The following is a 21,344-nucleotide window of genomic DNA, read 5'->3' as shown; positions in this document are numbered from 1 at the left end:
ATAAACTTGGAAACTAGTTTCCTTTCCAACGCAAGACGATATTACAGACGTGACTTTTCATAAATATTTTCATTTTGTCTTAATTTTGAAGAATACTTCACGGTTTGTTTGTAAAATTTTATGTAAAGAATGAAACATGTGGATTTTTGAACAAGGAACCTCGACATAAACAGCTGCTATTTCGAATAAGTGAAACTGTGAAAAACATTTCAGTTTCCAGATTGTCTTGTATCAGTTGCAGGGGGGGAATTAGTGCTTGATTCGGGTATTGGTACGAAAAATAAACGAAGCTGCCTATAACTTTTATGATTTCAGCACTGCTTTATGTTATCAATTACGAGTTTCAACTGAAAACATAAAGACTACTGCGAATAATGTTTTTTTTTTCCATTAATTTTTGTAAAACACTTTTTGTCTACCAAAATCATTGAAACTTATACAAAATTGAAAACATAGTTTTTCATTCTCAAATATCTTTTTTTTGTTGATATTTTGAACTAATTCATGAATAACGTCTCATTTTTTTCGAAGAAAGTCAATTTTAATGGAATTACCAAAACTCAGATTATCAACTATTTATGATGCCAATTTGAAACAGAGAAATTTGAGAAATTGCTAAAAAAATTATACGCACTTTTTGATTAATAGAGCCGGAAATTACGCTTGTAAAGCAGGGAAAGACGTAAATTTTCAATTGATTTTCCTTCAGTTTCATGAAGGAAAACAATTCAGTTTCAGACTTCGCTAATTTTTCAATGTTTATTGGAAAACTGTTCCATAGGAAAACTGCTCGAAAATAGACTTCGATATACTTTTTAGTCGAGATAATCACCATAAGAATATCTCTTCACGGAACAAGTTAAAAACGAATTACTTAATTTTTTTCACGGTTAAAATCAGATAAACATTTGGAAAAAACAATTTTTATACCTTGCTATAACATTTTCTATGGTTTTTCTAACTTTTAACGAAAAATTTTCAAAAAAAAATTCCGACTGTCCACCATGGACTTGGTCACAGAAAAGTTGAATTTCTTGAGAAAAATTTGTTTTCTTAAAACGTCGCAGGAAGTCAATATAGACTCGAAAAGCTTCAAAAGCCGAATTCTGACACATTGTAATGACCATGGGACCCAAAAACGAGGATTACAAAAAAGTAAAAAGGAAGGAAAAAAGGCGAGGAGTCGAACCACAGAGTGTCCACCATCCACCGATCGACCATCAGAAGTTACTCGCCTACCGAAAGTTCTACATCATCAAGAGGACGTGCTCCCAACAACTGCAACCATGGCACCAGATCCAAGAACTCTCTAACCAAGGTGCTCGACCTTTGGGAGTACGATAATAAACCGTTTATATTAAATGTTGTCTTGTTTCCTAAGTCACTGTCTCTCTCACTCATTGAGGTGGTTTGGGTTCACCAGCCCGATAAACCTCCCTCCTCAACAGTACTATTAGTCACAAAACGGATTTCAAAAAAACTTTTTTATTCCTCACTTGGTGTCATTATTATTTTTCAATCCAAAATTATTATCACAATTCAAAATAAAACCAGTTTGTAACCAAAAATATGACATCTTAAACAACGTAACCGTAGAAATTTGATATGGACCCCCCTTGTTGTATCCGTGCATTAGAGCCCCTTGAAATACTGTTCTTCTTTTTAAAACGTGTAGTTTGGGAGTTCCGATTGTGGCATCTGATTCCCCATTCCATTTCCATTTCCCATATTCCATTGTCCCATATTGTTCATCGGCATGCTCATATACATTGGGTTATGTTGCATTGCTTGTGGGTTTCGGGAGACGTCAGCAACTAGTGGTAGGCTAGAATTCATAGGCACCTCTGGAGCCATTCCTGAATTCATTGGTGGAACCATAGGATACATTCCCATTGGCATCTGCCATGGGTACATCTGCATCTGCTCCGTCCGGTTCTCCTTATCTGGAATTGGTGTGTTTCCAAAAGCACCATATTGATATCCCGGGAATGTGCTGGCAGTTTGAGGCATTGGTGGCACTGGAGTATTGTTGTAGCTCAATGGAGTCAATGGATTATACGGAGGGGTCCACGGAGCTGTTGGTGGAGTCACTGATCCATACACTTCTGGTGATGTGGATTGCCGTTTGACTCCGCGTGGTGAGGATCCCGAATCGGAATTCGGTGATTTGTTGTGCCCTCCTGTCTCCTTGAATCCGGAAGCAAATCGGTTCATTTCAATTTTCAATTGGATGATGTCTTTGTTCTGAAATTAAAACATTTTAATTGGGACTAGATAAAGAAATATAACCAACCTGATAAGCTGTGACAGCCATGAATTCAGTGACATCCAATCGGAACCCCTCAATTTTCGAATCTCCCATCTTCTGAACACCAATTACAGGCAGAAATTTGTGCATGCTTTGCAACACAAATGTATTAGATTTTTTGAGATCTGTGTCATTAGTGATTCTGACATGCTTGAATGAGACTGGTTTTGCCATCCAATAACTTCCCGCTCTCCACCCATCCAGATGTTGTTCCACTTTAATCTGTCGAACTTCATCGCCTTTACCAAACACATTCCACTTATTATGAAGGAATTGATATCTGAGAATGAGATATAAATTTGACATTCCCTCTGAACTCAATCTACTCACCTGTTATTATCTACTCTCTCGAAGTGAATGAAGACACCATACAGCTCATTTGGATCCAATCCTTTCAGAATGTAATTCAAATGCGGGAACAGCTGACGTCCTACTTTTCTGGTTACAACCATTTCGGTCATCGGATGGAACTTCTTCCATTGGTCCTGATTGCTCAAAGACACTTCGATTCCGGAAGGGGTGGTCATCTGGAATTAGGGCTGTTAGTTGCGGCAATCACCGGCAAGCAGGCGCCGCTTATTTTCACGTTAATTGCCTAAAAAGCAATTTCATTTCCGAAACTTGCTTCCATCGCCGGTTTCATTTCCAAACCGGCGTCAAACGCCGTTTTCATTTCTGAACCGGCGTTATTCGCCGGTTTTCATTTCAAAAAACGGCGTCAAACGCCTGTTTTTTTCGTATAAAATATACTGGAAATGAATAAAAATGCTGAAAAACCGGCGTCATTCGCCGGTTTTTATTTGAAAGCGGCGGCAATCGCCGGTTTCATTTCAGGCGTGTGTGACAATCGCCGGTTTCATTTCCGGTGTTTGCCGCAATCGCCGGTTTTATTTTCGGCGTGTGCGACAATCGCCGGAAATGAAACCGGCGTTTCCGCCCGAAAACGCCTGTTTTAACAGCCCTATCTGGAATATATTTAAGGTTAGTGTTCGATTTTCAAGAGACAAGAAAATCAGAAAAGGAGAGGGAGAGGAAAAATGAAGATTTGGAGAAGATAGAATCGACAACCACCAGCCTCTACTGATGCTCATATGAACAGGAAGGAACTGGCATGGGTAATCGAGAGGAGAGAACAATACGACCGTTTGCCACGATGCAATGGGCAATAAATGACTGACTAGGGAATGGCTCACACAATGGTTGGAGATACACAACATGACATATATCACCGGAAAGCTGACGTTTCCCTGATTCCGAATCTATATTCAGTTTTTGCAATGGCGCTCCCAGTTTTGAGAAATCCGGCTCCAAAGTTTGGGTAAATTTTAGTGCTAAAACTCGATTTTCCAACCCGCGTGTTGCCCTAACGCGTAAATCCATTCGGAGGAGAGTTAAATCAGCGGTTGAATGGTCGAGGGGGTTACAGGTGGGGTAGTAGGTGGACACTCTATGGTTCGACTCCTTGCTTTTTCTTTCATTTTTTACTTTTTTGTAATCCTCGTTTTTCGGTTCCATGGTCATCACAATGTGTCAGAAATCGGTTTTTGAAGTTTTTCCAGTCCATATTGACTTTCTACGACGTTTTAAGATAAATAATTTTTTTCAAGAAAATTAACTTTTCTCTGACCACGTCCATGGTGAGAAAGCAGTCGGAACTTTTTTTTTCAAAAAACTTATATTTAATGGTTAGAAAAACAATAGAAAATGCGTTTTGATATTAGATTCCAACATGTTTACATGATAGAGATCTTCAGACTACGATTTTAACTTTGAATCACCACATATGAAGCAGAGTAGTTGCTTCAAAAAAGAATCTACCAGAGTAACAAGAAATGTAAACTTCGGAAAAATCATTTTTATAGTTTGCTACAAAATTTTCTAACCATTAAATATAAGTTTTTTGAAAAAAAAAGTTCCGACTGCTTTCTCACCATGGACGTGGTCAGAGAAAAGTTAATTTTCTTGAAAAAAATTATTTATCTTAAAACGTCGTAGAAAGTCAATATGGACTGGAAAAACTTCAAAAACCGATTTCTGACACATTGTGATGACCATGGAACCGAAAAACGAGGATTACAAAAAAGTAAAAAATGAAAGAAAAAGCAAGGAGTCGAACCATAGAGTGTCCACCTACTACCCCACCTGTAACCCCCTCGACCATTCAACCGCTGATTTAACTCTCCTCCGAATGGATTTACGCCTTAGGGCAACACGCGGGTTGGAAAATCGAGTTTTAGCACTAAAATTTACCCAAACTTTGGAGCCGGATTTCTCAAAACTGGGAGCGCCATTGCAAAAACTGAATATAGATTCGGAATCAGGGAAACGTCAGCTTTCCAACGATATACATCATGTTGTGTATCTCCAACCATTGTGTGAGCCATTCCCTAGTGAGAAAAGACATCCGTCGATGTTGTGCAAAAATATGGGCGGAGCCAAATAGACACCAGCCACTGTGAGATGGTCCCGCCAATGACCATCTGTCCTATGGTTACTGGCAAATGGCCAAATGATTGTAAACAATATGTGAGGATGAGAAGGTACACGCTTATTAACTGTGAACACGTCTATCTAGAGCATTGGGTTGAGAAAGATCGATAAGTTGTGAACTAGGAATAGGAGTGAGAATTGGAATGCAAATTAATTGTGAATAAAGAAAGTTAATAAAGACAACTATGGAAATGTTACAAGTACTGAAAATTCCTGGCAAACGGGCTTGAAAAAAAATCGAGAATTTTGATTTTTTGTTATTTTAGTGCAGAGAGGTACATCAGCCTGGATGAAATTTTTATTTTATCAAGTATACAGAAACTGCCAAGATTTCAATTTTGCTTTCCTCAGTATCTTTGGTTTCAGAGAGATCCTCAGACCACGAGCACAATTGATCTTTATCAGGAATCAAGAATGAAGACTGGAATTGAGAAGGAACGATTTTATCCTTGAAAAGAATACAGTAATCCGAATAACGAGAAAACTTAAGTTTTTTGAAATCGTTTAAAGCTACAGTGCTGGCCAAAAAGGTAACATAGTTTGTCTGGAAAGTGAATCCCATCTTTAAGAGTGTGTAATGGTATAACTGACTAGGGATGGATTCCGGATCGAGATAGAGTTACAGGTATCACTAGAACCGAAATTTTGCGCTGATTTCAAATCTGTATTCTGTTTTCGCTGAACGATCTTGTGAAAAAAGTTAGTTTCGTTTTTGTGGATTATCCGCACGTTTTTGAAATTAGCGCTAAAGTTCCGTACTAGTGATATATATCTCGACCCGGAATCCCTTCCTCGTGAATGCCCCAAAAAGTAAACTTTTACAAATCACACACATCAAAAGTAGAGCTTCAGTTTTGTAGATGACAGCTTTTTTGTACGGACACTCCCTAGAGAGTTATGGTTTGAAGGGGACAGCACAAAAATCACTCTATTTTGCAGGACAATTTGAGGGAGAAATTACTTTATCGATATGTAACTTGCTAGGGTGTGCTCGGACAAAAAATTGCTCAACTACAAAAATAAAGCTCTACTTTTGATCTCTCTGATTTATAAAAAATTTACTTTGTGGGTAAATCAACGTTGGTCATTTTCAACTGAAAAAGAAAAAACGTAGTATAAATATATTTGATGAGTACCGTAGATCATAATTCTCGATTCTTCATTTGCTAAATCATTGTTGAGTCAAAGGAAGACGACCGGTGTCTTTTCGATGTTCCAAGTTTTTTTTCAAATGACATGAGGATTACATTAAAGGAACACACGTCATATTTGGGAGACATGGTTGGGAAGACGTGAAGAACACGGGTGACACGTGAAAAGAAATGGGTGGGAAGACAATGATGGATGACGGCAAGTGGTGGGGAAAAGACACTGGCCACACCTGGAGAATTATTGACTCTTTGGGGGGGGGGGATCCAGCTTCTCAATCCCATCAAATAATTTGGCGCAATCAGTAATTGAGGATTGAAAACGGAGTTTCAATTTTTTGGTAACATATGTATATGAACAGTATTTGATACACCGTCTACCAAAAATAACAGATTTGTCAGGACCAGCTGATTTAGGATCAAGAACTACACTATTCAAAGACTTATGAATTCCAGATTGATCTGCTCAAGAGGGCACAATGAAGGTAGTGGGGAATAAGCATGAAGAGATTTTGATCTCGGAATTGAGACCAGAATCGAAACAGATTTCTACATGAAACTGTCGGACTTGAAGACCGCGCGGCACATCCGACAACGGTATGGCACTACTGGCACTAAGTTTGACGGCTCATAACTCGGTTCACAGAAGGATTGCAGAATTTTATTTCGGAATCTGCGGACTGGAAAGTATAAGGGCCAAATTATTGAATCGTTTGAAAGAAGATCTTATTTTGTTGTAACTAGCCCTTGAAAATGGTTAAATTTGTGTTAAACTTGGTTTTATTTGGTGAAAACTGATAGGTTTACGGACAAAAAAGCACGAAAAATATCAGGAGGCGAATAAAATTTTCAAGCTGATATTCTATAGGCAGAAGGGGGGAAAAACCTTATACAGTCGTGCCGTTGAGGGGATTTGAAACAATTGGAAGTGATAGCAATGGAGCTGGCGTGTCTTTGGCGCGTTTTTTCTATTAACTTCAAGATTGGTGAAAAGCTGGGGCGCCTTTGACGCGGGACTCGAAACAATTGGAAGTTATAGCGACGGGGCTGGCGTGCCTTTGACGCGTATTTAAATTAAACTACTGTCTGGCCAGTCATTGACGCGTTTCGTCTATGAAATAGACGATTTTTGGTCAATTTTTAAAGTGTGAAATTCATATCTACCTATCAAATATTGATACGAAACTTCTAAACATCAGATTACTATAGTGAAACCAAAATAATCAGAAGGGTGCGACGACAAAAATGAAACCGATAACTGAGAAAATGACGGAGCCAAGAAATATGGTATATGCGTTTCTCTACCATTCTCTGTTCACACTTTCCTGTCATCTGAATATGTTGGGATTCACACTTCAAGTTTCCGAAATGATTCCTAGTTCACACTTTTCCATTTCACTGTAGTGTTAACGGCGGTCTCTCTGTGCTCACAGATTTGAATGCACAGAAAAGTGTGAAACGTCAAGCGGGACAGGTACCTGGGAATATGAAAATATGGCAGTTAGCGAGTTGGTTTTTCTGGATTTCCTGGTAGAAGAGTGACTTATTTCAGATTTAAAGTTTACCACGAATTCATTCCAAATCACTCCCCGAGAGCCCTTACTCATTTTCCTTCTTTTGAAACAGATCATCAATGAGTTCTATGTAGATCAAAATATTCCACCATTGGATACACATGAATGAGCTAATCTGTTCCTCATGCACACTAGTTCTTGGTCGATCATTTCATCATGTCTGAAAATATTACCAACTACCATTCCGAATACTATGAAACTGTCTACTCAATTAAATGCGCTCCAGATCACGTATATCTTCAAAATCTGGCTTAGGTTATTTCGTATATCCAGGAATATATCCACTAAAACGTGATCTGAAAGTTGCAATGAAAAGTTCGAACAGTTTTATTTTATTATTTCGTGTACGTATGTTTCAATTGTTCCCTGCTAATTCTGCTATTTACCCGCAAGTGTTTTCCCATCCATGTCTTTACGTGTTCCTGTGGATTCAATCCTTTTGTCATTTACACATCCCAAAATTGGAACATCGAAAAGACACCGGTCGTCTTCTTTTGACTCAGCAAGGTTTTTTTAATTGTGACAATCTCAAAAAAGAACATCGAACAGACATCGGTCTCTCGTTCTCACCGTCTTTTTGTTTGTTTGACCGGGTCAGTCTAACGAATAATGAGAAAATGAACACGGGTAGGATTAGGATTAATCGATCAACGAATTCAGCGAAGTGATAGAAATGATTGCGCTTGTCAGACTTCAACTTTTCCCTAGTAGATTTATAATTTTGATATCAGGCTTTGTGCTCCGCAGCTGGTCTCTCCTCAAAACAGTTTTCTATATCTACCACATGTTCTTCGTACGACTCTTCATAGACACGCAGTGATAAGAAAAGTCGTGAGAATGTTTACCAGACACGTTTCTCACAAACCAGTTCCATTGGTCGAAAAGTCTTCAAAATAGACGTCAGAACTATTAGTGCATCACAACTGTTTGTTGTTCCAGACGGTGACACGTCCCCCCTCGTTAATGAGTAAAAACTTTGGTCAGAGGAAGTAAAGAGAGGAAATTAGTCTAGTAACACTACTAACACCTGTCTGCACATTTTTTTCTTATATTTTTTGAATAAATGTCAGAAAAAACTGATCCCTTGGCCCAGTATTTCAAGAATGTCTATCCACATCTGTGTATTCCGGATAACAGATTCCTATCTTCCAAGCAAGGGCTTGTGAATACAAGTCGTGTGATTGTCCTACTGTTTCTTCCTATCCAACTACTCACTGCCTACTGTATCCTCAAGAAAACTCCAGAAAATATGAAAAATATCAAAGGGAGTATCAATAATTTGAACTTTTGGTGTATGATCTCCTCTATAATATATGCATTTTTTGCCTGCGCATATTATTTTCATCCGTACAAAATTGGTTTTACAATAGGATTACTCGCTGATTGGGGTGTCCCCACTTTTATTAATTTTTATGCCGTCTACATTGTGAATATTCGTAGGTTTCTTTTTTCATTCAGAAATCTTGCAAAATTTTCAACTTTTCAGTAGTTATCATGTTCATCACAATTTTATTCGAGAACAGAAACAGTTTAATTGTAAGGAATAGATTCAGGATCAAAACAACTACCTATAGGTTTTTCTGGATTCTTCTGAATATTTTATGGTTTATGACAGTAATTTTACCGCCAGCGTTTCAAATGCCAGATCAAATGGAAGCGAAGATGTTGGTATTGACGGTAATTTTTGTATTAGAAATCATTGAGTAACTCATAAAACTATTTAGACGTGTCCCTGCCCACCAACAGAATTCTTCACCGAAAAACTACTTGCCACGGCCAAAGATGGTTTCTGGGATGCTTATATTAGTTCGTCCGCTCTAGTTGTTTTCCTCGGCTTGACAATTCAAGCGGTTTTCTTTACATGTTGTTGTATATACTACCTCTTTGAAAGTTTTTGATTTTCCCCCGACTTTTCTTTAAAACCTGATTCTTGAGCGAATTTGACAAAAATTACCGTTTTTTTTATTCAAAAATTGAACAGAACCGGTCCGGAAGGGGCGGAGTTACAAATTGTTATATGAAAAAATAAACGTATTTTTAGACGAAAAACATATTTTCAGAACGGGAATTCCGAAAATCCGGACTGAAAAGTGTTCCCATTTAAAGGTAAAAACTCTCTCATTTACAGCCGGAAAAACATGGTTTTAGATCCAAATATATGATTTTTCTGCTGAAATTCGTAGAAAATTGATGAAAATTGACTTATTTCAAGGTGGAAAACCTTTAAAAATCTCTTTTTTCGCATCATTTTACATGAAAAATTGCAGTTTTCAAGGCTGAAACTCACCTGTATAGCTCTGAAAACGATATCAAACGAGTACAAATCAGTGTCAAAGACAACATCGATGAGTGTCTCAATACTGGAATCAGCAGACAGATTGTACGGTCTCTCCGTGTCGATGACGTCACTTTTGTTGTCTCCTTTTCCAGTCAATTTCCCAGAAAACTGACGAAGCCAATCGAATTTAGTGAAAACTTCTCCGGTTCTCCATTGAATTGCGAACGAAAGACGTTTCAGAGAGTACGATTTGTTGGCCGATGAGCTTTTGAACAGAGCCGAGAGCGAGAATTGAGCACATGTGCGTGGGTTGTAGTCCTCGCTGCAAAATTTGAAGGAATTTGGGAGAAAAATTTCAGTTTTGCTGTAATTTTCGAGCAGAAAATCGAGATTTTAGCTCGGAAAATCATTTTTAAAACTGAACTTTTTCTGTTTTCGCCGTAATTTTGGAAATTTGCAATAAAAACGCGTTAAAATTGTCAATTTTAATGTGATTTTATTACAAATTCCTAAAATTCCTAAAATTACAACAAAACACAGAAAATTTCTGCATTTTCCAAGTTAAAATCTCGATTTTTAGCTCAAAAATGTTGAATCTGATAATTTTTCTATCGAAAACCGTCATTTTCAGCATGAAAATAAAATTTTTGAGTGCTTTCTTTAAATTTTCAGTCTCAAAGTTCAAAATTTCCAGAGTTACTGCAATTTTAAGACACACTCTCTGTGAAACTCGAGCATGGCGATGTACAGAAAAAAGTCAAACCGATTTTTATGAGTTGGTATCATGCATAGGCGGTACCTAGACAACGAATAACACATTGGTCCATATTTCATTTGGCTCCGCCCCCTACCGTCTAAAATAGCCCCTATGGGGGTGAAAGTTCTATTTAAAAACATGTAAGTTTTTTCGATTAAATTTTGACGGGAACCAATAAAAAACGTTATTTTGAGCAATTTTTGTGTTCAGACCATATTTTTAGCGCTTCATTTTCACCGAGAAAAAATGACATTTTTAGGAAATTTTCGGAATTTTTTCAAACTTTTGTTTATAACTCAAAAAACTATTATTTGTTTAGATGAGATCTTTTTAGATTCGGAATCTACATAAAATTTGGAGTAATATAGGCAGTGTCCGGTTAAAAATCTCGGGGTACGTATTTTTGCTACAGAGCAAAATATGCAATTTTTTGAAAAATTTCAACGTATCCCTACTCATGGAGCAAAAATTCAATGTCACCAAATCGTTTGAGATTTTGTCAGAATACTACACCAGATGTAATCTATTCATTCCCAAAATTTCAGCTCATTCGGTTTGATCCCCGCCTCTCGAAGTTGATGGAATTTTTTCCGGTTGGAACACTGAAAATTGACATAGTGATTTTCAAAAAAGCTGCGGGTCAAACCGAATGAGCTGAAATTTTGGTAATGAATAGATCACATCTGGTGTAGTATTCTGACAAAATCTCAGACGATTTGGCGACATTGAATTTTTGCTCCATGAGTAGGGATACGTTGAAATTTTTCAAAAATTGAATATTTTGCTCTGTAGCAAAATACGTACCCCGAGATTTTTAACCGGACACTGCCTATATTACTCCAAATTTTATGTGAATTCCGAATCTGAAAAGATCTCATTTAAACAAATAATAGTTTTTTGAGTTATAAACAAAAGTTTGAAAAAATTCCGAAAATTTCATAAAAATGTCATTTTTTCTCGGTGAAAATGAAGCGCTAAAAATATGGTCTGAACACAAAAATTGCTCAAAATAACGTTTTTTATTGGTTCCCGTCAAAATTTAATCGAAAAAAACTTACATGTTTTTAAATAGAACTTTCACCCCCCATAGGGGCTATTTTAGACGGTAGGGGGCGGAGCCAAATGAAATATGGACCAATGTGTTATTCGTTGTCTAGGTACCGCCTATGCATGATACCAACTCATAAAAACCGGTTTGACTTTTTTCTGTACAGTGGATAACAGCTAGGTGCTCGAGTTTCACAGAGAATGTGTCTTAACCATTTTGAAAACGGGTTTTCCATGTGGAATCCCGATTTTCAGCTCGTAAATGTCATTTTCAGCCCAAAAATTCAATAACTCCACTGCAAATTCTCAAAATTACAGTAAAAACTGTTTCTTCTATCGAAAACCCCACATTTTCAGGGTGAAAATGGCATTTTTCAGTTCATTTTGATTAATTTTTCAGTTTTTGCAAATTCGAATGTCTAGTTCTTAAATGTTGAATCTAATTGCTCAAAACTCAAAATTCGATCTGAAAAATGTATTTTCAGCATCAATTTCACTGGAAAATCCTGAATTTCTCTCTAAAATCATCCCATTTTCTTGTTTTCCATAATTGAAAACCCTACCTCTTCTGGTATGCTCAAATTACCAATATTATAGCGAAAACAGAATATTTTCAGCTTTAAAAGTGGTTTTCCGATATAAAATCACGATTTTTAGCTCGAAAATGTCATTTTCAGTCCAAAAACTCAAAAGTTTCTCTCTAAAATCATCCCATTTTCTTGTTTTCCATAATCAAAAACCCTACAAATCCTGCGTCTCCTCCAACTCTTCACAATCTATCGGTGGAAAATACGTCTGAATCAATTCCAAATGCACTAATCTCTCCTCGGCAGTCATACTCGTCTCATGCATCTGCATATGGTACATCTGATCCTCAGCCACTTTAATCAAGTGAGTTCTCATTCCAACACTCCGCCCACCAATCACAATATCACATCCAACGACTAGAAGAGTGTCAATATCGAATGTATACGCGTTGATCGAGTAGAATTGCTCCATTGGCTCCACGGCATTGATGAATTCTAGATCATCGTCATCGTCAGAGCCTTCTGGAGTCGAGATTCTGAAGGTGTCCGAAGCAAAGTATTGATTCAAATCAATAGTACTGGATAACTGCTTTCGGGTATCAACATTCCATGCCTGAACCCATCCATCCCGAGTTACAGTATACACAATATCTGGTTTCGACGATTTCCTCTCTCTACCGTAACCCGATAGATTCTTCATCACACACGCATCACTGACTCGTTTATCGACTCCGCCCAATAGTTTTCCGAGTAGTCCCACTTCTCCAATCGTGAATTCGTCGTGTTTCTCGGCGCCTGATGACTTCTGGAGACCCAATGCGACGACGACTAGTTGGCCTTCTGCTGGAATTTATGGGGTTTTAAACGGTTTTTGATGCTAAAAATTGCTATTTTTGAGGGTTTTAATACAAAAAAACGACAGAAATCGCAATTTTAGATGTGAAAAATTGTTATTTTTGAGGGTTTTAAAAGGAAAAACGATTGAAACCATGATTTTTGATGTTTTTTGAGGTTTTTAAGATGAAAAAACCGACTAAAATAGCTATTTTTGAGGTTAAAAATTGGTTTTTATTACGGTTTTTGAGGTTTTTAATACAAAAAAACGATGAGTGAATTTTGCTTGTTTCACTTCGAAAAAACGCAGTTTTTAACCCCAAATTGCCGGAACTTTCGCATTTTCTGGCCATTCTGAACCAATTTTCAAGGAATTTTCGCATTTTCCAAGCATTTTAATCCAATTTTCATAGAATTTTCGCATTTTATAGCTGTTTAAGACCAATTTTCAGCCCTTACATCGCGTCCTTTGAAGCTCAACTTTGTATAAAAGCGATGAATCGATGAGGCTGTTGGGGCGACGATACTGAAGACGCCCTCCTCAAAGATAGTGATAGAAGTGCCAGGAATGATTGAAGTACGAGTGAAATCAATGCACAAAGAGCCCTCTGTGATAGAAAACAGAAAAGAACGCTCCTCGATGAATAGTTTCTGACCGATGGCACGCCAGACGAAGATACGGTCAGCGTAGTGAGAAGAGTGGGGAAATGTGACGACGCCGCCAGATGGTTTCGCTTCGAACACGTTTGAGTGAAGGGGAGCGTCTGGAAAATTGGAATTTTTCGGTGGAAATTTGGAAAAATTCCATTAAAATTGACATTTTTCAAATAAAAATTTGAGTAAAAGGATATTTTTTTGAGAATAAGCTATGAAAAATCATAATTTTTGGACCAAAAATGCGGAAAAATCGCGGAAAACATAATTTTCGGAATTGAAAATCGAATTTTTGGGGGGAAACTGACCTAAATCATGAGTTTTTGTTGAAAAAATGAAGAAAATTGGGGGGTTCGGACAAGAAAACAGTAGTTTTGGAATAAAATTTGGAAAAAAATCATAAAAATTGACATTTTTCAGTTAAAAATTTGGGGAAAAACATACTTGTCAAAAATCGGGCCGCCACGGGCCGGGCCGGGCCGGGCCGAAATTTCTCTTGGCCCGGCCCGGCGGCCCGGATTCAAAAATGGGTACCCATTTTTACCAATTTTTTTTTGAAATTTTTCGAAAAAAGACAGTAAAAATGCTTAAATTATCATACATATTCACATTTTGATTCAATTTTGAATGTTTATTCGAAAACTATACTTTTTTCAAAATATTTCCAAAAATTTCCAAAAAAAAGTTCAAAAACTCAAAATGTTTTGAAAAAATGTTTCAAAACGGGCCGAGCGGGCCGGGCCGGGCCGGGCCGAGATTTTTCCTGATTTCGGCCCGGCCCGGCCCGTGACAAGTATGGGGAAAAAGATATTTTTGGTACTAAACTGGCCAAAATCAAGGTTTTCCGTTGAAAATAAGGAAAAATTGTGGTTTTCGGGTTTTTACCGAACAACTGAAGTTTTGGACCCAAAAATTCGTAGTTTTGATGGGAAAAAATCGGGAAATTTTGAATTTTTTGAAAAAAAATCTCCAAAAATCAAAAATTGCATCTGAAACCTGCATAAAAACTTACTAGTATTGACGACGAACGTTCTTGACGGTTTTATGGCGAATCCATCGCCAAAAGTTATCTCGGAACCATACACCAGGTCCATCTGAAATTGGAAATTTATGAAAAATTGAAAAATTTTGAAAAAAGACGAAATTTTGAGGAAAAATAGGTAAGAGAATAAGGAAAAACAGAGAAAACAGGGAAAAATTAACAAAAAATTGAGCTATTACGACTTTTTAAATAATAAATCCATGAAAAAATGAAAAAATATAATTTTTCGGTCAAAAAACATATTTTGGTGGGAAAAATCGATTAAATCAAGATTTCGCATTGATTTTTCGCGGATTTTCTGAATTTCTTGCACATAAACTAGCCAGATTTCAAGAAAAGTGTGTCCAGAGATTAATTTTTTGAAAAATTTTAAAGGAAGTGTTTTTTTTGGCCGATTTTCGTAATTCAATCTGGTTTTCATCTGATTTTTCTTGAAAATCAATAATTTTCGCTCAATTTTACGCCAAAAAACACCGAAACCCCCTTTTATCACCCCCATAATCCCTCTAAAACAACTCAAAACGCATCCATTCGAATTCAAAAAAGTGGGCGGAGTCTGTGGTTTGGCAAGTGTGCGGCACGCCTTTTCGCAAGCACCGCACAAGGGTGCAAACGGGCTCTATCGCACTAAAAACACGCGCGGAACAGAGAAGTTTAAAAAATTCGGGGAATTAGGGCGCCTAATTTTGATGTTTTTGTTGTCATGGTGACATTTTGGCGAGATTTTTTCGCATTTTCGGTTGAAAAATCGTTGTTTTCATTCATTTTTGCTCATTTTCGCACTTTAATTCCTTGAAATCGGTGAAAATCGGTGAGAACTGCAGAAAACTCATCTTTCGTGCGATTTTTTCGCATTTTCAGTTAAAAATCGTGGTTTTCATTCGTTTTTGCTCATTTTCGCACTTTAATCTCTTGAAAATCGGTGAAAATCGGTGAGAACTGCAGAAAACTCATCTTTCGCGCGATTTTTTCGCATTTTCAGTTAAAAATCGTGGTTTTCATTCATTTTTGCTCATTTTCGCACTTTAATCTCTTGAAAATCGGTGAAAATCGGTGAGAACTGCAGAAAACTCATCTTTCGCGCGATTTTTTCGCATTCGCTTAAAAATACGTGGTTTTCATTCATTTTTGCTCATTTTCGCACTTTAATCCCTTGAAAATCGGTGAAAATCGGTGAGAACTGCAGAAAACTCATCTTTCGCGCAATTTTTCGCATTTTCCGTTAAAAATACGTGGTTTTCATTCATTTTTGCTCATTTTCGCACTTTAATCCCTTGAAAATCGGTGAATATCGGTGAAAATTGCAGAAAACTCATTTCTAAATGGAGGACAACTCGGTATTGAATGAGGACTCGAATTTAGAGGATGTCGCTGGTAAATTTATTGATTTTTCCTTATTTTTCAATAAAATTATCGATTTTTCAGCGGCGTCGGCGCCTCGCAAGTCAATGTCTCAGCCGTCTCTTGCTGGTCTCGGCGAACCAAAAAAAGGGCTTTCCAACGCGTTTTCCGCCTCGAACGTCCGTAGTATCCCAATTATACAGACGTGGCACGAGAATGAGGAGATGAAAGGGCAGATTTATACTCTGCGGTGTGAAGTGCAGATGCACGAGCGAAAATATCTGGAAGCGAAGGGACTGTGCCATCGGAATGTGCAGGATGTGATGGATGAGTATGTGGAGATGAAGATTGCTCAGGATGATTGGGAACAGAAGATGCGGCAGTTTAAGCAGATGGAAATGGATATTGATGAGTGTTCACGGCAGAAGACGGAGATGGAGCAACGGATTCGAGAGTTGGAGATCTCATTGACGGAGCAACAAGAACAGAGAGCTACTGTGACGTCAGATGTGAATAATACGACGTGTGGAAGCCTTCGAGGCACTCTCGACGATATTATGAAGAGAAATGACCCGGATTTCACATTGACTTCAGGTTACGACGAGAAAATCGCAGAGTTGGAGGGAAAACTGATGAGTGAGATGGATAAAGTGGCCGAATTGGAGGATCAAGTGAAGAATCTGTTGGAGGAAGTCAAAAATCAATCGGCACGACTCGCACAGTCTGAAAATGCACGTGCTCAGTTGGAGGAGGCTGCAAGTCATGGTGTCTCAGTCATGGTGCCCAACTCGACGTTTGTTATTGGAAATGCTCGACAATCACAAACGGAGCAACAGATTAAAGTAAGGGAAAGAGAAAGAGAGGTGGAAAAATGGCAGATAGGCTGGTTTTTCTAGAAAAATGACCGGAAAGAAAGTGAAAATCATGAAATATTAGAGATTTTTCGAAATTTTGTCAAAAAAAAAACCTAAAAATATTTCAATTTTGAGTTGTTTTCAGTCAAAAAACTTGTTTTTTAACCTGAAAATCTCAAAACTGCGGTTTTTCAACCCAAAATCCCCTATTTTCCGTTAAAAACCCCACAAAAGCCCATTATTTTGCAGTACATCGACGAGTTGGAAACGAAGCTGACAGACGCGAAATCAGAGAGTGAGAAGGCTCGTCTCGCCCTGGTAGAGTACATGAATAAATGCAGTAAACTGGAGAATGAGATGCACAGAATCAAGAAGAATCAGACATTCGACACGTCGTCTCTCCTAATTGGACAGACTTCTGAAGAGTTGAAGGCGCAGATCACGAAAGTGAACGGAGAGTTGAATAGTCTGAGAGCAGAGAACCGAGAACTCCGTATCCGTTGTCATCAGTTGAATGGAGAGACTGACGATGGGAATCTCAGCTCATCACTTCTCGGTCACAGTCGTCTTATGGCTGGAATCTCGTCCACAGATCTCGCTGATTCGAATGAGACGGGCGGTACTTCGATGAGAATTGTGCCGAGCAGTGGAGGAGCAAGTCACTTGGAGGCGGAGCTTGAGGAGAGCAAATTGCCACTGATGGATACGAGTGCGGCGGTGAGAAGTGTGAGTTTTGCGGAGAAAATGAGCTGGAAATGCTGATTTTCAGCAAAAATTGATGATTTTGAAGCAATTTTGGTCGAGAAAACGGCAAAAATCTCTTATTTTCAGCGAAAATTCTAAAAAAAAAAAAAGCAATTTTGAACCGAAAATAGCCTGAGAATCATCAATTTTAGCTGAAAATTCTTGTTTTTTTAGTAGAAAATGCTGAAAATATGATATTTTGGACCGAAAATGGCCTGAAACCCGCTGTAAATATAGATTTTACGTCTGAAATTGCTAAAAAAAAAAAGATCAATTTTTGCTGAAAATCTTGATTTTAGGTTTGAAAATTGAGAAAACAGTCAAAAATAACTGTTTTTCAGTTCAAAATGCCCATTTGCTTGTATTTTCTCATCCAAAAGAGAGATTTTTAGTGAAAAATTCAATGAATCTTGGCATTTTAAGTCTGAAAATTTGCTAAAAGTCGTCATTTTTCGATCAAATTGACGTTATAACATTTCCAGAAACAAGCGTTCGACGCCGCGTACGACGACTTTGAATCACTCAAGGACGGTCTTCTGAACAATGACAATAACACACTCGAAAGTGAGTTTGGGAGGGCAAAAAAAACAACTGGATCCTGGATCCTGGATACGGAGTTCGAGGATGAGTTACAGTAACCCTTAGGAATTTGGATATCTAGAATGTATTCTAGATGTTGTTACAGTAACCCGATCCAGGATCTATGCGGGATGGTGTATCCTGTGGGTTACTGTACCTTATCCTAGCTGTACCTACCGTAACCTCAGTTCAGAATCAATATAGGGATGCTGGATCCTCATTCCAGGATCCAGGTTACTGTACTTTATCCTATTAGATACCAAAAGTTGGCGTTTTTACCTAAAATCACACGAAAAAACTAATTTTTCACAAATATTCTTTACCAATTTTCAGGTTCATTCAACTCATCGATGCCACCACCGGATCGTGATGCCACCCAGTCATTCTTGAGCCAAAAGAGCTTCAAAAACTCTCCCCTCGCGGCTCCTCAGAGACCGAAACCACTTCAACAACTGATGACGTCGTCAGGAGCCGATCAGATTCAGAATCACTCGTTCTCCACAAAGGCCACTCCGTCTCCTCATCCATCTCATTTGCCAATTCTTCACGACGTGCAACAGATACTCGATTCGTCCGCAATTCTACTCGAAGGGCAACACGAAGCAGCGGCGAATGTGGAGAAGATGCAGGCGAAGATGTCACAGATACGCGATGCGTTGTCGAGACTTTTCGAGCGATTGAAGTCATCCGCTGCGTTGTTTGAGGATATTTTGGAGAAGGTATTGCGAAAAATTATGATTTTTCATAGAAAAATGGCGTAAAATCATGAATTTCTCCTGCTTTTTTTGGCTGCAAAATGAACAAAACAAGATTTTTGGCACACTTGCAAACCGTGCCGAAACACGGGCCGTAACTCGCTTCAAACTCAATATTATGAGCTGCTGAAAAATATACCAAAATGTAGATCTCGGTGAGATCTATGTGGCTTACTACAGAATGTATATGGCTATTTGATAATGTGCCGCAGGTCCGCGGCATATTGGCGGTGCGCAATCCTGCCCCATAGCTGGCCACAGACGTAGAACTCGTTGAGATCTACATTTTGGTTTATTTTTCAGCTCATAATATTGAGATTTGAGCGAGTTTCACTGGAAAATGGCAAAAAACTATGGATTTTCCTATGAAAATCCTATTTTTCTGTCCAAAAACTGAAAAATGCACACCAATTCTCTCTTCATCCTCTATTTCCAGATGGGATCGAGTAGTCCACTTGCCGATCGTATCAAACAAATGAAATTGGCGTTCGAGACGAGTATCTGCGACCACGCGGACGTGTCGGTCATCCTTGAGGCGGCCGAGAAAGATCTGAACAACATGTCTGTCAACTTCTCGATCCTCGAAAAGTCAATTGTTGCCGAGTCGTTTATTGCAGATGTGTCGAGACGATTCACGATTGCGCCGGATGCTGAGGGTAAGGGAATTCTTGGAGACTAATTCTGAATATTTTGATTCCAGATGTGGCGTCATCGTCGCTTCTCAACGCTTCGTATAGTCCGATCTTCAAGTTCTCGAATAATGTTATGGAGGTTGAGAAACTGCAGAATGAGGTTGCCGAGTTGAGGAATGAGTTGGAGAAGGCGAGAGTGAGAGGAGATATGAAATCTCCACTTCAGAACTCATCCGGACGACTTTCCGATGTTCAACTCAAAGCTGCTCAGAACTTTGAGGATCTCGAAGTGTGCCAAGCGACACTCAACAAAGTGGAGGCAGAGAAGGCAGAGTTGATGAATGAGCTCTCTCGACTCGAGGACTCGCATCGCCGACTCGTCGCCGAGTTGGATGAGGCGAAACGACAGATGGAGAACACGCTCGTCAGATGTGCCGCCGAACAAGACGCTCGTCTCAATGCCGAGGAGATTCTGGAGGACACGAAGCGCTCGGTTGAGGTGTTGAAGAGAGAGCAGGCAAATGCTATGATGATCGAGGTGGACTATCGAGTGACTGAGGCAAAAGAACTCGTCGAACGAGAGAAAAAGGCGATCATCGAGTCGTTGTCGAGTGAGTTGCAGACGGCACTCGCTGAGGAAAACGCGGTGAGAGAACATCTGGGGAGGATGGAGCATGAGATGGAGCTCCTCAGAAGACGTGCTCGAGAGGCAGAGGATCGAGTGGAACGGACTGCGAACGAGAAGCACGAGATGGTCGAACACATTGTGTCACTTGAGGAGAAGATGGAGAAAGCCGCGGCGTTTGAGAAGGAATCCGCCGACTATGCTGGGAAACTTGCTGCTCGGAAGAAGGAGATTGAGGTGTCGAAGAAGCGAGAGGATATGGTGAATGCGGCGATCGAAGGGCTAGAAAGAGTCAGGAAGGAGGTCGTCGAATTGACAAAGAAGACGTTGAAGACACAGATCATTTTGGGGTGAGTTGGAAGACTTCCGAGTTGGAATAGGAACTGAGGCAGGCTGGCGCGTCTTTGAAGCGTTTTGTGGATAGAGTTTTTGGCCGAATTCTCGTGTTTCAATGATTTTTGAACCTTAATCACGGGTTTTGGAATCTGGCACCCTTTTGGAGCGTTTTTGGAGTTTTTGTTCATTTTTAAGCCGAGTTTCAGCGATTTTAAGACCCAAATTGCTTTATTTTCCTCTGTTTTTGGAAGACTGGCGCGCCTCCCCTCTAATTGAGGTGCCCCTCTAATATAGTTGCACTCCGACGAACCTTTTGAACAGTATAGTTGCATGCGCCTCAAATACAGTATTTACGGTAATCATGTTCACATTTCCGAGAAGACTGGCGCGTCTTTGGAGCGTTTTGCTACCAAGGAAATCTATGCGTTTTAGGTGAATTCTTGGGCGCTGAAAGATTTCAAAGTGGGCGAAAATGCGACGAGAGAGAGAGTGTGTCTGCGTCTCTCCATTTCGCACACTCTTTCTTGTCGCATTTTCAAATTTCGGCTGAAAATGCGAGGCGCTCAACGCCACCCGGGCACATACCTGTTCCGTAGAATTCACGTTCTACGCGTTGCCACAGTTCTTATTGAGCCTTTGCGGCGTTCAATTTCTCAATTTTTGTGAAATTACCCAATAATTTCAGCAATGCCTCGTCGATCCGCCTCGTATGCGATGAACTCTGCCGCCGCCTGACCCGTGAACGTGAACTTCAACACGAGAGTGCAGAAAACGATGAAATATGTGAATGACAACATTGAGCAGCTGCAGAAGGAGAAT

General features: G+C 39.0%; 2 protein-coding genes across 2 annotated transcripts; one reads left to right on the top strand and one right to left on the bottom strand.

Annotated features, from left to right (window-relative positions):
* Positions 1 to 1,662: 1,662 nt before the first annotated feature.
* GCK72_012884 (uncharacterized protein) lies at positions 1,663 to 14,711 on the bottom strand (the record flags this gene model as incomplete). Its single annotated transcript, XM_053729466.1, has 7 exons — positions 1,663 to 2,244; positions 2,294 to 2,588; positions 2,639 to 2,835; positions 9,808 to 10,120; positions 12,348 to 12,972; positions 13,620 to 13,727; positions 14,630 to 14,711. 7 exons carry the CDS (start codon positions 14,709 to 14,711, stop codon positions 1,663 to 1,665), a joined length of 2,202 nt encoding a protein of 733 aa, XP_053584238.1.
* Positions 14,712 to 15,981: 1,270 nt separating this feature from the next.
* GCK72_012883 (uncharacterized protein) lies at positions 15,982 to 21,316 on the top strand (the record flags this gene model as incomplete). The annotated part of the gene is made up of 8 exons (XM_053729465.1): positions 15,982 to 16,033; positions 16,085 to 16,842; positions 17,104 to 17,580; positions 18,081 to 18,162; positions 18,511 to 18,896; positions 19,369 to 19,588; positions 19,633 to 20,539; positions 21,211 to 21,316. 8 exons carry the CDS (start codon positions 15,982 to 15,984, stop codon positions 21,314 to 21,316), a joined length of 2,988 nt encoding a protein of 995 aa, XP_053584237.1.
* Positions 21,317 to 21,344: the final 28 nt, after the last annotated feature.

Source organism: Caenorhabditis remanei, chromosome IV, assembly GCF_010183535.1.
Source record: "Caenorhabditis remanei strain PX506 chromosome IV, whole genome shotgun sequence".
NCBI lineage: Eukaryota > Metazoa > Nematoda > Chromadorea > Rhabditida > Rhabditidae > Caenorhabditis > Caenorhabditis remanei.
Note: the sequence above shows the minus strand (reverse complement) of the source record. Positions and strands in the feature narration are given on the sequence as shown.